Below are 13879 nucleotides of genomic sequence, written 5' to 3' on the forward strand. Positions count from 1 at the left end.
TAGGGCAGGAGGGGCAGGGGTGGGGAGAGAAGGCATCGGAATTAGAAAAAGTCCTGCATGGACAGGTAAAGCAGCAGCCTAGCAGAGTGCCACCTACCTCCAGATATCAATGCTGTCGGGCTGTGGGCCACGGCTCGAACGTCATGTGTATGATGCTGGAATGGCTTTGTCCGCACCCACTGCTTCTCACTGCTGTTGGAAGTCACAGAGACCAGCTGAAAATGGAATACTGTCCCCTCGGCTGTGCCCACCACGAAACTGTCTTCTTGCTGAGAAATTAAATCATTAGGGAGGTACATTTAAGCAAAACAGGGCCCAGTATGAAAAATATTCCCTGAGGTTTTCTGTCTGCACAGCCTAAGGAAAAACTTATGCCCAGAACTAAAAAGTAAGTTATAGGGTCTTTTTCCTCCAAAGCTGACAATTCCATGGGAGGAGCAAGCTCACATAGGTAATAATGTGCCCCCTACTGACAAAATCAACAATATGTACCTCAAACTCATAGACCCCATAAGAAGAGCAACAAAAATGATTGCCTAGGAATAAATTTAAATTAATAGTAATAGAAATTATCCTCAAAAGATTTGGAAAACAGGGACTCAGAAATGAGTACACCAGTGTTCACAGCAGCATTAGTCACAAAAGCCAAAAGATGGAAACCCAAATGTACATCAATAGATGAATGAATAAGTACAATGCAGTATGTATATATAATGAAATATTATTCAGCCTTAAAAAGGGATGAAATTCTGATAATTGTATAATGTGAACAAATTTTGAAAATATTATGCTAAGTAAAATAACCCAGACACAAAAGGACAATTATTACATGATTCCACTTATATGGAGTACCTAGAAGAGCAAATTCATAGGGACAGAGAGTAGAATAAAGGTTACAAGGGACTGAGAAAAATAAGGTGTTACTGTTTAACCAACAGAGTTTCTCTGTGATGAGAAAGTGGTGATGATTGCACAACACTGTGAATGTACTTAATGTCACCAAAATGTACTTTAAAATGGTTAAAATGGGGGTGCCTGAGTGGCTCAGCTGACTAAGCAACCAACTCTTGATTCTGGCTCAGGACATGATCTCACAGTCATAGGATCAAGGACCGTGAGGGCTCTATGCTCAGCTCTGAGTCTGCTTCTTCCTTCTCCCTATTCGTCTGCCCCTCCACACACACACATACATGCACGCATACTCTCCCTCTCTCAAAAATAAAATAATTCTTTAAACAAAAAAAGGTAAAATGGCAAATTTTATGTTACGCACATTTTACCACAATAGAACAAGTTTGGGTTTTTTGGGTTTATTTATTTATTTATTTATTTTAAAAGATTTTATTTATTTATTTATTTATTTGACAGACAGAGATCACAAGTAGGCAGAGAGAGGAGGAAGCAGGCTCCCTGCGGAGCAGAGTCCAATGTGGGGCTCGCTCCCAGGACCCTGAGACCATGACCTGAGCCGAAGGCAAAGGCTTTAACCCACTGAGCCACCCAGGCGCCCCCCTGAAATCCTTTTTTTTAGGATGAAGAGAAGGCAGGCTGAGAAGGGAAGTGGCCTGGTCAGTATCACACAAAGACCCAAGTTCCTTGGTCCTCAGTTTAAGGCTCTCTCTTCCAAGTATGTTGAGCACTGTGACTTCTCTTAGTTTTAAAAGGTCTCGATGTATCTAGGACACCTGGGTGGCTCAGTCGTCAGTTGAGTGTCCTACTCTCGATTTCAACTCAGGTCAGGATCTCAGGACCACAGGATTGAGCCACACATTGGGCTCTGCGCTCAGCGGGCAGTCTACTTGAGGATTCCCTCTCTCCCTCTGCACACCCCGGTTCATGTTCTCTTTCAAATAAATAAATAAATCTTTTATATACAAGTAAATGGTCTTGGCATGTCTGTAATTTTTAAAAATTTATTTATTTATTTATTTATTTATTTGCCAGAGAAAGAGAGAGGTCCCAAGTAGGCAGAGAGGCAGGCAGAGCAGGAGGAGAGAGCAGGCTTCCTGCTGAGAAGAGAGCCCAATGCAGGGCTCAATCCCAGGACCCTGAGACCATGAAGCTTTAACCCACTGAGCCACCCAGGCACCCCTTCCTATGTCTACAATTTAAAAAAATATTCCTTTGTAGTCTCAAAACCATCCTCATTTTCACTCTGGCTTTTACAAATACATATAACTTTGAGCAAGGGGGAAAAAAAAAGACAAGATGGATGTTTGATAAGGAAGTGAGAAAAGCCAGGAACCTGGATCAGGAGCAGCTAAACAGTCAAACAGTATTAAGATTAGATCAGCCAGTTAAGAGACATGAGATGTCTAAACCTGCATGAACATGTAACTGCCACCAACTACACACTAACTGGGCTAAGAATTATATATGAGTAATCTGCAAGGTTAAGTATTGTTTGCCCTATCAGGAGAAACTGAATGACTTTGAAATGGCATAGAAAATACTGGTATTCTTGTCCTGTGAGCCCTGTGACTATGTCAGAGCTATTTTACAACTCTGTAAACTGCAGTAATGAGAGTGATGCGAAAGAATTTTGGCTGGTGGAATGCAGCCACTAATGCCCTATGGACACGAGTCCAGCAAGAATTTGTTAAGTCAATTCATTTTAGCATTCCTGATGACCTTATAGAACTGCGTTTGTTAAACTGTCCTTTGAACTACCTATAACATCTTAGTGGTTTCCTCATTAGTTAATGAGTTACAGAAAATCTCTGACATTTCCATTTCATGTCTGTATGAGTCATGACCTTATCTTGTTCCCCCCCCACCCCCATCATCATTTAATAGCTCTATACACAGGTAAGGAAACTGAAACTTCAAAAGCATTTGCTCTAGGTATACCACACCACCCCAACCTGTACCAGTTCTCTTTGAGGTAACTTGCAGGCACATGATGGTGAGAAGAAAGGATACAATATTAGTTAGACCAGACCAGTCTCTCCCTCTTCTCTAAGATACTATTTAAAGGGGCGCCTGGGTGGTTCAGTGGGTTAAAGCCTCTGCCTTCAGCTCAGGTCATGATCCCAGGGTCCTGGGATGGAGCCCTGCATCAGGCTCAGCTCCACTGCTCAGCGGGGAGCCTGCTTCCTCCTCTCTCTCTCTCTGCCTGTTTCTCTACCTACCTGCAGTCTCTGTCAAATAATTAAAAAAAAAAAAAAAAAAAAAAGGAATACTATTTGAAAATCATTATCCCAAGGAAAAGTGGAGATGTTGAGCATTTTATGAATTCACAGACTGTACCCCATCTCCAACTAAACAGCTCATTTGCGGGATGCCTGGGTGGCTGAGTTAGTTAAGTGTCTGCCTACAGCTCATGTCATGATCCCAGGGTCCTGCAAAGGAGTACCACACTGGGCTCCTTGCTCATCGGGGAGCCTGCTTCTCCCTCTTCCTGCCGCTTTCCCTGCTTGTACCCTTGCTCTCTCTCTCTCTCTCTCTCTCTGGCAAATAAATAAATAATAAAATCTCTGAAAACAAATAAAAAATAAACAGTTCATTTACCACAAAAGGGGAGGACAGTTTGCACAAAATCCCACCAACAGAGGGGGACTAAGAAGGCAACACTAAGGGACACCTGGGTGGCTCAGTCGTTAAGCATCTACCTTCGGCTCAGGTCGTGATTCCAGGATCCTGGGATTGAGCCCCGCATCAGGCTCTCTGCTTGGCGGGAAGCCTGCTTCTCCCTCTCCCACTCCCCCTGCTTGTGTTCCCTTGTTCACTGTGTCTCTGTCAAATAAATAAATAAAATCTTTAAAAAAAAAAAAAAAAGAAGACAACACTAACTCACTCCACATCATCTTCTCCTGAGGTGGAATCATAAAAGAACTGAAAAGGAAATGAAAGAAAACGGCTCTCTTAGGGTGCAGAGGGAACAAAGCAAGGGGAAAGCTGACCTGGAAAGGGAGAGGGGAAAGTGTCCTAATTCAATTACAGAGCAACTGTTTCACACAGAAAAACAATCTGAAGACTGACCTCTAATGAAAGCAAATGTTCACTACAACTCCCTGAAGGAATCAGTACTCGCCTACTTGATAAGGATGACAGACATCTAAGAAGATCAAAGGACTGGGTACTTGCCACCATTCACTCTTCAGTCAATGAAAATCCATTAAAAAGATATCTAAAAATAATCAGCTGTTCTGGCAAGAGAGTATAGTGGAGAAAAGCCCTGAAATTAGGATCAGTTTCAAAAGAGATGTGAAAATAATGCCAATAACACGCTCACTGTGCCAGATACTGCACCTAGCACTTTTACGTGCACTGCCTATTTAATCCTCCCCAAGCTCCAGAAGGATGTATTACTGGTCCCCTGTTTTCACAAAAGAAAATGAGGTTTAGAAATAAATAGCCTACCCAAAGAAGACGAGTAGATTTTTAAGTGCTACAGCTGGGATTCAAACCCAAGTCTGCCTTAGTCTGGAGAGTGTGATAAGCATTTTGAAGGCTGGAATTTGTACAATTCCATTTTTTTCCCTTAAACAAACAAACAAACATCACATAGTTCTCTGATTCTCGGGCACATATCTGCCCACATTTAAACATCTCTGAAATGAGGATATTTTATAGCTGTCAACCTGCACATGAGGGACATCTTCAGATAAAGATCAAACATCAGCATTTGCAGAATGGGGGGGGCACCTGGCTGGCTCAGTTAGTATAGCGTGCCACTCTTGATTTCAGGGTCGTCAGCTCAAGCCCCTGCTGGGTGTGGCACATATTTAGAAAACTAAAATAAAAACAAATTTTATGGGGCGCCTGGGTGGCTCAGTGGGTTAAGCCGCTGCCTTCGGCTCAGGTCATGACCTCAGAGTCCTGGGATCGAGTCCCACATCGGGCTCTCTGCTCAGCGGGGAGCCTGCTTCCTCCTCTCTCTCTGCCTGCCTCTCTGCCTACTTGTAATCTCTCTCTCTGTCGAGTAAATAAATAAAATCTTAAAAAAAAAAAAACAAAAAAAAACAACAAATTTTATAAAACAAATAAATTTGTTTTATTCAAAACAAAATAAAAACACAACTTGCAGAATGGTTGTCAAAAATCGGGAAGAAAATCTTGGGACTATAGTGGAGCAGCATGGCTGGCTGGGAGGCATGTGTGGGAAACACGGACCCTGATGACCAAGTTAAAAAGTGAATCAGGGGCGCCTGGGTGGCTCAGTGGGTTAAAGCCTCTGTCTACAGCTCAGGTCATGATCCCAGGGTCCTGGGATCAAGCCCTGCATCAGGCTCTCTGCTGAGCAGGGGACCTGCTTCCTCCTCTCTCTCTGCCTGCCTCTCTGCCTACTTGTGATCTCTATTTGTCAAATAAACAAAAATAAAATCTTTTAAAAAAAAAAAAAAAGTGAATCAGAGTCCACTTGTGCATGTGAAAAAGTTTTAGGAATACCTTACTCACTTTATGTTACTTATAACTTCCTTGTTATATATGCACAGAGGTGATATAACAAAAATTTATGCTTAAATCTCAAGGACCTCTTCAATAAATAAAATATAAATACTATACTTAAAAAAAAAATTATAGGGGCACTTGGGTGGCTCAGTCAGTCAGACCACTGCCTTTGGATCAGGTCATGATCCCAGGGTTCCAGGATAGAGTCCACCATCGGGCACCCGGCTCTCCCCGCTTCTACCTCTGACCTTCACCCGTCTCGTGTTCTCTCTCTCAAATAAATTAAAAAATGAAAAACAAACAAAAACAAAAACATTGTAGGGGCACCTGGGTGGCTAAGTTGTTAAGCGTTTGCCTTCAGCTCCGGTCATGATCCCAGGGTCCTGGGATTGAGCCCTGCATCAGGATCCCTGCTTGGCGGAAAGCCTGCTTCTCCCTCCCCCATTCCCTCTGCCTGTGTTCCCTCTCTGTCAAATAAATAAAATCTTTAAAAGAAAAACATTGTAGAGGCGCCTGAGTGGCTCAGTCGGTTAAGTCTGCCTTCGGTTCATGTCATGATCCCAGGGTCCTGGGACTGAGCCTCAAACTGGGCTCCCTGTTCAGTGAGGAGTCTGCTTCTCCCTCTTCCTCTGCCCCTCCCCCAGCTCATGCTCTGTCTCTCTCTCATGCTCTCACTCTGTCTCAAATAAATAAATCTTTTTTTTTTTTTAAGATCTTATTTACTTATTTGTCAGAGACAGAGCATAAATGGGAAGCAGAGGTAGAGGGAGAAGCAGGCTCCCCTTTGAGCAGGGAACCCAATGCAGGACTCAATCCCAGGACCCTGGGATCATGACCTGAGCGCGAGGCAGATGCTTAAATGACTGAGCTACCCAGGCATCCCAATAAATAAAATCTTTAAAAATTAAAATAAAATAAAAAACGTACTTCCAGTTTATACTATAATAGTTTGTATTACATACTTATAAAATATAACTTATACATTTAAAAAAAGCACTGTCATAGTTTAATTGGTATGGTTTCTTCTTTCCCATGATAACAAAACTATGGCATGTCCTACAACCATTTGTATCTAAGATGCAATACAATATCGTAATTACAAGCACATGGTAAAGAAAGACCAGACAGTATAAAAGAGCACAGAGCACAAATTAAGCCTGCCCCCTGCCTGCTCCCTACAACTTTCCTCTCTAAAAATTACCATTAGCATTTTTAATCTTTTCAGATACTGTAAATACATATACTACCAAAACTACAATACATAGAAACTATTAAACATATAAGTATCTACAAATGCTGCAAACACTACAAAATCTGCCTCTTCCTTTTTTTTTCTTTTTAAAGATTTTATTTATTTGAGAGAGAGAGAGAACAAGCAGGGGGAGTGGCAGGCAGAGGGAGAGAGAAGCAGGCTCCCAGTTGAGCAGGGAGCCCAATGCAGGGCTTGATCCCAGGACCCTGAGATCATGACCTGAACAAAGGCAGACACTTAACCAACTAAGCCACTCAGGCACCCACCTCTCTTTTTAAAAACTCTATATTAAAAGGAAAATTTCTTGGGGTGTCTATGTGGCTAAGTTGGTTAGGCTACTGACTTTGGCTCAGGTCATGACCTTGGGGTCCTGGAACTGGTCTTGTATCGGGCCCTGCACTCAGTGGGGAGTCTGCTTCTTCCTCTCTCCCTCCCCCTCTGTCCCTCCCCAGTTCGTGCTAATAAATAAATAACATCTTTAAAAAAAAAAAAGGGAAAATTTCTCCTACTTATTTCAACTTATTCTTTTTTTTTTTTTTAAAGATTTTATTTATTTGACAGAGAGAGATTACAAGTAGACAGAGAGGCAGGCAGGCAGAGAGAGAGAGAGGGAAGCAGGCTTCCTGCTGAGCAGAGAGCCCGATGCGGGACTCGATCCCAGGACCCTGAGATCATGACCCGAGCCGAAGGCAGCGGCTCAACCCACTGAGCCACCCAGGCGCCCTTCAACTTATTCTTCATTATAGTTACATGGGACATCTAAATGTTTCACAAGACTTTAATACCCATCAAACTGTTCTCATGGAAAACCTGTTAAGTGGGATAGAAACAACTTATAAGCAAGAAAAGCAAGCATGACTGATCTCTACACTAGATTGTATATCCACACTTAAGAGAGCAAACAAGTCTCAAACTAAGATGACTAAGAATAAAGGATCTAGTGAGCAAATCTCAAAGTCACTTTCCATGCCCCAGTGCTGAAACACCCCAAGGTTTCTAACTAAGAATTCATGTTACCAAAATGGAAGAGGCACACTTTTTCAACACAAGTCTGCTAAAGGAGTCCTGAAAAAAGGAGAAATTTACTTTTTTCAAAATTACTATAAAATTATTTCCTAATTTCCTAAGATAGGCAGCAGAAGAGTTACATAAAGAGTGAAAAACAGCACTTCTCAAAATTCTTCTAGGGTACTTGTGGCCTATCTAAATCAGACTGGATTTACTGGGGGTGGGGGAGTATCTGAAGAAAACTTCTCTGCTAATATTCTAGAGGATATCCTCTAACTAGTTGTTAGGAGAATAAGAGGGTTCAAAGAAATTATGTGGGTTTCAGATGCATTTTTCTAAACTCATCTTCCTCCATAAAACACTGAGGATTAGGGAACTTCGTGCCACATCACTGATGCAGCCCTCTCTGTTCATCCCCCAGGCTGTAGAGGAACGGCTCCAAACAGGGACCATACTCACATCAGATACCGCAATGGACTGCACATCAGCATTTGCAATGAGATGGTTCTTCACAAGCGTCCCAGTAGCTGAGTCCCAGAACTGCACCTTCCCAGCAGAGTCCACACTTATGACAGTTCCATCAGACAAGAAGGCCACGCCCCATATGATACACTTCCGCTTAGACACACCCATATACTGCCTATCCACCAGCATCTTATGAACAGTGCTCCCTGAAAAATAAGAAAAGCCCAAATTTGAATAGTACTTACTTCTTTTGTCTGCAAAACCCACCTATGGTAGGCATCTATTAAGTTAGCTGCCTTAGCACAGACCAGTGCTATTTAAACAACCACTAAATAGTAGTTATGGTGAACTCAGTCTGGGAACACAAAAATGGTTACCTAAAGACTGTGGGGGAGAAGGGAGAGGGGTGGTTGGAGACTGAAACTGGCAGGGGGAAGAGGTGCAACTGAAAGGAGACATTTGGGACTTCACTTAAAACTGCCTAAAAGCAATGTGTATTACACTTGGCTCTTTTCTAAAACCCCAGAAAAAAGGGAGAGAAGACAACAGTTGACAAAATGTTGGGAATGAAAAAGGAAACAGTAGTAACGGACATACCAGAGCCCTGAAACTAGGTCTCAAGTCAAGAGTGGTAAAACCAAGAAGCCACTTGATCTATACCATGAAATCCTCAAAAGACTCAGGAACTGTGGTGACCCTGAAAACTGGAAAAATTAGTGAAAATGGAACTAAAAAGAGAAATTGGTTGAAACTATGTTTAAGAAACTTATAGATCTGGGGCGCCTGGGTGGCTCAGGTGGTTAACTGACGGTCTTCGGCTCAGGTGCTTAATTGACTGTCTTTAGCTCAGGTCATGATCCTAGAGTCCTGGGATCGAGTCCCTCATCGGGCTCCCTGCTCAGCAGGGAGTCTGCTTGTCCCTCTGACCCTCTACCCTCTCATGCTCTCTCTCTAAAGTAAATAAACAAACTCTTTAAAAAAAAAAAACAAACCACTTAGAGATCTTTCAGGTAACTATCTGCTAACTGAAAAGCCAAGCAACTCCCAAACTTCACCTCAAGTAAGAATGGAGATTCATTCTCCAGAGAGAGATCAGGCACAACTGAGAGTGGGATTACTATATGGAAAATAGATAAAGTGAAAATTTATTAACTGAACATTGACAACACCAGTTTTCTTCTCAGAACGCTGATGACCAAGCTAACTATCACCAGGAAATTTTTGGGAAATATGACCAGACCAAGAAAAAAGATCAAAAAAGCCAATGTCTTTGGAGGTTCCCCAAAATAAGACTCCAGCCAAATCATCCTTCAGTGAAGCCCATGAGCAATCAGCTCTACTCATGTGGAAAGGAAGGTGATCAGAGACACGTGAGCAAAGCCTAAATATGAAAGGCAGAGGCCACGGAGACTACCAGAAAAAAATAAATACCAGGGAGAAAACAGCCAGAGTGAAGAATACCTGACAAATATCCTGAATAACCTCAGAAAGAAAAGTCTGTATACAATGAAACAAAGAATGCTATAAAAAAGAACCCTCAGGAAACAAACAAGAACTCTGAAAATGGCAGAACTGAAAAGCTCAGTTAACGGGATTTACAGATAAAGACAAGGGATGCCTAGCGTGCTGAGTCGGTGGGGTGGAACATGTGACTTTTGATCTCGATCCTGAAGGTTTTGAGTTCAAGCCCCACAATGAGTGCAGCAATTGCTTTAAAAAAAAAAAAAAAAACTAGCGGCACCCGAGTGGCCCTCATTCCGTGAGGCTGAGTGGCTCAGCCAGTTAAGGGGCTGCCTTCAGCTCAGGTCATGATCCTGGGGTCCTGGGGCTGAGCCCCACATCGGGCTCCCTGCTCAGTGGGGAGTCTGCTTCTCCCTCTCCCTCTGCTGCCCCCTCTGGGGGTGCTCTCTTGTTCATGCTCTCTCACTCACGCTCTCGCTCTCAAATAAATAAATAAAATATTTAAAAATAATAATAAAATCTAAATAAATAAGGAAAAGATAAACTACCAGGAAGCAGAATAAAAAGTCAAAGATATGAAAAATAAGAAGGGGGAAAAAAGACAAGAATATTAAAGAGCCAACATCCAAATAGTAAAATTTCAGAAAGAGAAAATGGAGAAACTCCTTTACCAAAAAATTTAAGAATTTTCTCCAGAGCTGAGGGGCACCTAGATGGTGCAGTTGGTTAAGCATCTAACTCTTGGTTTTGTCTCAGGTCCTGGGATTGAGCCCTGTATTAGACTCTGCATCCAGCTCAAGAGTCAACTTAGGACTCTTTCTCCCTCTGGCCCTCCCATCGCTCCCTGTCTCTCTAAAAAAAGTAAATAAATCTTTTAAAAAGTTGAGGCAGGGGAAGCATCCGGGTGGCTTAGTCGATAAAGTATCTGCCTTTGGCTCGGGTCATGATCCCAAGGTCCTGGGATCTAGCCCCACGTCAGCTCCTTACTCAGTGGGGAGACTGATGCTCCCCCTCTTTGTGTTGTCAAATAAATAAATAAAATCTTAAAAAAAGAAAAAAAAATTTCTCCAAGAATTGAAAACTGGGTTTTTTTATTAAAATAATCTACCAATGGGGCACCTGGGTGGCTCAGTGGGTTAAGGCCTCTGCCTTCGGCTCGGGTATGACCCCGGGGTCCTGAGATTGAGCCCTGTGTCAGGCTCTCTGCTCAACGGGGGGCCTGGGTCCTCTTCTCTCTCTGCCTACTTGTGATCTCTGCCTGTCAAATAAATAAACAAAATCTTTAAAACAATAAAATAATCCACCAAGTATCTAATACAATTGATATTAATGGATCCACACATCAAGAAACCTAATTATTACGTTTCAGAACAGTAAGTAAGATCCTAAAAGCTCCTTGGAAAAACAAACCAAAAAACCTATACAAAAGATTTTCCAGAATGGCATCAGATTTTATAATAATACTCGATATTGAAGTTCTAAGGAAAAATAATTTCTGATCTAGAATTCTTTCTCATGAACCCCTTCTCATGATCTACCAAACAAAGGAATAAACCAGGAAACTGAATGGAACAGGGGATTCTACCTGAGAGAGAAGCAAAGAAGGTCCACGGAATGACAGAAATCAGGGTTCAAGACCTAGAGGTACAGCAGGACCAGAAACTGGTACACTAGACTGGAGGTCAGAAGACTCTGGGGAGAGAATCATTCAAGATAAAAGTGGTAGAAAGAAAATCAGATCTATCTGAACCTAATTTATACAACTGGAAAAATCTGAGGATGAATCAGTAAGACCGATAACATATATACATACATATGCGTGTATGTGTATATATATATGTGTGTGTATATATATATATATATACACACGAGAAACATCAGAGAAATTAGCTATAAGTTATAGATGGTTGTCTTTGAGGAGTGAGTGAAGGAATACTGGGGGTCTCCTGCTTCTTTCTAACAACCCAACAGGAGTCCTTTGACTATGCATGTATAATAGGTAACAATAAAAAATTTGTTTAAACATGGAGGAAAAAGAAAAATGAGACAAACCTGACCTGTTTTTACTTCCCATCTTTGGATGGGCATACAGATGGGCCCACCTAACAAGCTGAACTCATCACTGAAGTATTCCATAAGCCAATTCTGCAGGCCAAGAATTAAGAAAGTATATGGTTCTCTGCCTTTCTGATCTCATGCCTTACCAATTATGCCACTAAGATCTTATGTTCCTCAAAGACAGGCATCTACTTTTACCAAGATCTGGTATATATAAATAGGTATTCTAACTGGTCATTTGTAGTAAAAGTCATTGCTCAAGGGTGAATTCTTAGTAGATAAAACATACATATCCCATGGAATAACCAGAATTCCCCCAAAACCAGCAGTAGCAATCCAAGAAAGGCGAGAAATTCATGGCTAACATCTCACAAGGTTAATGAGATGTTAGGCCCTAAAGGTCACTGAAAGCACAAAGGCTTAAGGTTTTGGAAACCACCAATGCAAATCTGAAAACAAGACCCAAAACCCAAACGAACTTAAAAAAACAGTCACCTGATTTGACATCAAACACACTAATGTAGTCTATGGAGCCAGCTGCAACGTGGGTACCAGAGGGATGCCAGCCGAGACTCAGGATGCGACCTTAGGAGTTGTACAAGAAAAAGAAAGGGGTATACACATAAATATACAGTAAAAGGTACCTGAGTTCTCCTTTGACCACTATCTATAGGGCTAGAGTTCTACAATCTTAGCTCTCATCTACTGCACTCCTTTTAAGAACGTTTTATAATGTTTAATAGATGAGGAACAACTCTACCTTGGAACCATAACAAAGTATATGAAGAATAATACTTTAACAATGTAGAAATGGTTGAAATAAAATTTAAAGGTGCATATTTGGCTCAGCAATTGCACTGGAAATTAATCAAGGAGAAACACTTGCAGGAGTGTTCAGAAATATGTATACTGGAATATGCATTGCTGCCCTGATTATAGGGAGTTTGGTTAAATAAATTATGGAACACAATAAAATGGAATGCCATGCAGACTGGCATGATTGACATGGAAGGATATCTGTGCTACACCAAGTGAAAAAACAAACACAAGCACTCCCATGTAGTTGTTCATACAAATATACAAGATTACTTCCAGGGGCGCCTGGGTGGCTCAGTGGTTAAAGCCTCTGCCTTCAGCTCAGGTCATGATCCCAGGGTCCTGGGATCAAGCCCCGCATCGGACTCTCTGCTCAGTGGGGAGCCTGCTTCCTCCTCTCTCTCTCTCTCTCTGCCTGCCTCTCCGCCTACTTGTGATCTCTCTCTTTGTGCCAAGTGAATAAATAAAATCTTAAAAAAAAAAAAAAGATTACTTCCAAAATCCTTGGGAGTAATCCAATACTTCCAAAATCTACTACTGCTTATGGAACAGAAGAGATACTTATTTTCTCTTTCACACTTGGCTAAACACACAAATTGTGAATAAGCATTATATCATTTTTGTAATTAAAAAAGAGGGGTGCCTGGGTGGCTCAGTGGGTTAAAGCCTCTGCCTTCGGCTTGGGTCGAGGTCCTGGCGTCCTGGGATCAAGCCCTGCATCGGGCTCTCTGCTCAGCAGGGAGCCTGCTTCTTCCTCTCTCTCTGCCTACTTGTGATCTATCAAATAAATAAATAAAATATTTAAAGTAAAAAAAAAAAAAAAAAAGACCCAAGGGGCACCTGGGTGGCTTAGTTGGTTGTGTCAGTCTCTTAATTTTTGGCTCAGGTCATGATCTTGGGTTTGTGAGATCAAGCCATATGTCAGGCTCCCTGATCAGCAGGAAGTCTGCTTGAGATTCTCTCTTTTCTTCTGCCCTTCCCTCTGCTCATGAGCTTTAATAAGTAAATCTTAAAAAAAAAAAAAAAAGGAGGGAACACCCATACCTGGCTGGCTCAGTTGGTAGAGCATGTGACTCCTGACCTTGAGGCTGTGGGTTTGAGCCCCATGATAGGTGTGGAGACTACTTAAAAATAAAATCTTCATAAATAAATAAATAAAACAAAACAGAAGGAATCAGACTAGCAGATAATCAATATTACTAATGGACACAGAATACATAAGACGGGTACTATTCTCTAGAAGGTTCAGCAAGCTATGGTCCAACCGCCAAATGAGGCCCACTAATCATTTTCATAAATAAGTTTTACCAAAGCAGAGCCATACCTATTTGTTTAACTACTATCTACGGCTACTTTTATGGAATGAGACTTGACGAGAGTATATGGAAGGCAAAACCTAAAATACTTACTACCTGCTATCTTTAC

At 41.7% G+C, this 13879-nt stretch overlaps 1 protein-coding gene across 3 annotated transcripts in view; it reads right to left on the reverse strand.

Annotated features, from left to right (window-relative positions):
• UTP4 (UTP4 small subunit processome component) overlaps positions 1-13879 on the reverse strand; it is a 36691-nt gene that overhangs the window by 16449 nt on the left and 6363 nt on the right. For all 3 annotated transcript variants that reach the window (XM_044255841.1, XM_044255842.1, XM_044255840.1), the window contains 3 exons: positions 12134-12223; positions 8114-8325; positions 98-269 (listed from right to left, as the gene is read on the reverse strand). In XM_044255841.1, the coding sequence (XP_044111776.1) occupies positions 98-269; positions 8114-8325; positions 12134-12223 (474 nt within the window). The remainder of the gene's footprint in view (positions 1-97; positions 270-8113; positions 8326-12133; positions 12224-13879) is intronic.

This window comes from Neovison vison, chromosome 7 (genome assembly GCF_020171115.1).
Source record: "Neovison vison isolate M4711 chromosome 7, ASM_NN_V1, whole genome shotgun sequence".
In the NCBI taxonomy this organism is placed as follows: domain Eukaryota; kingdom Metazoa; phylum Chordata; class Mammalia; order Carnivora; family Mustelidae; genus Neogale; species Neogale vison.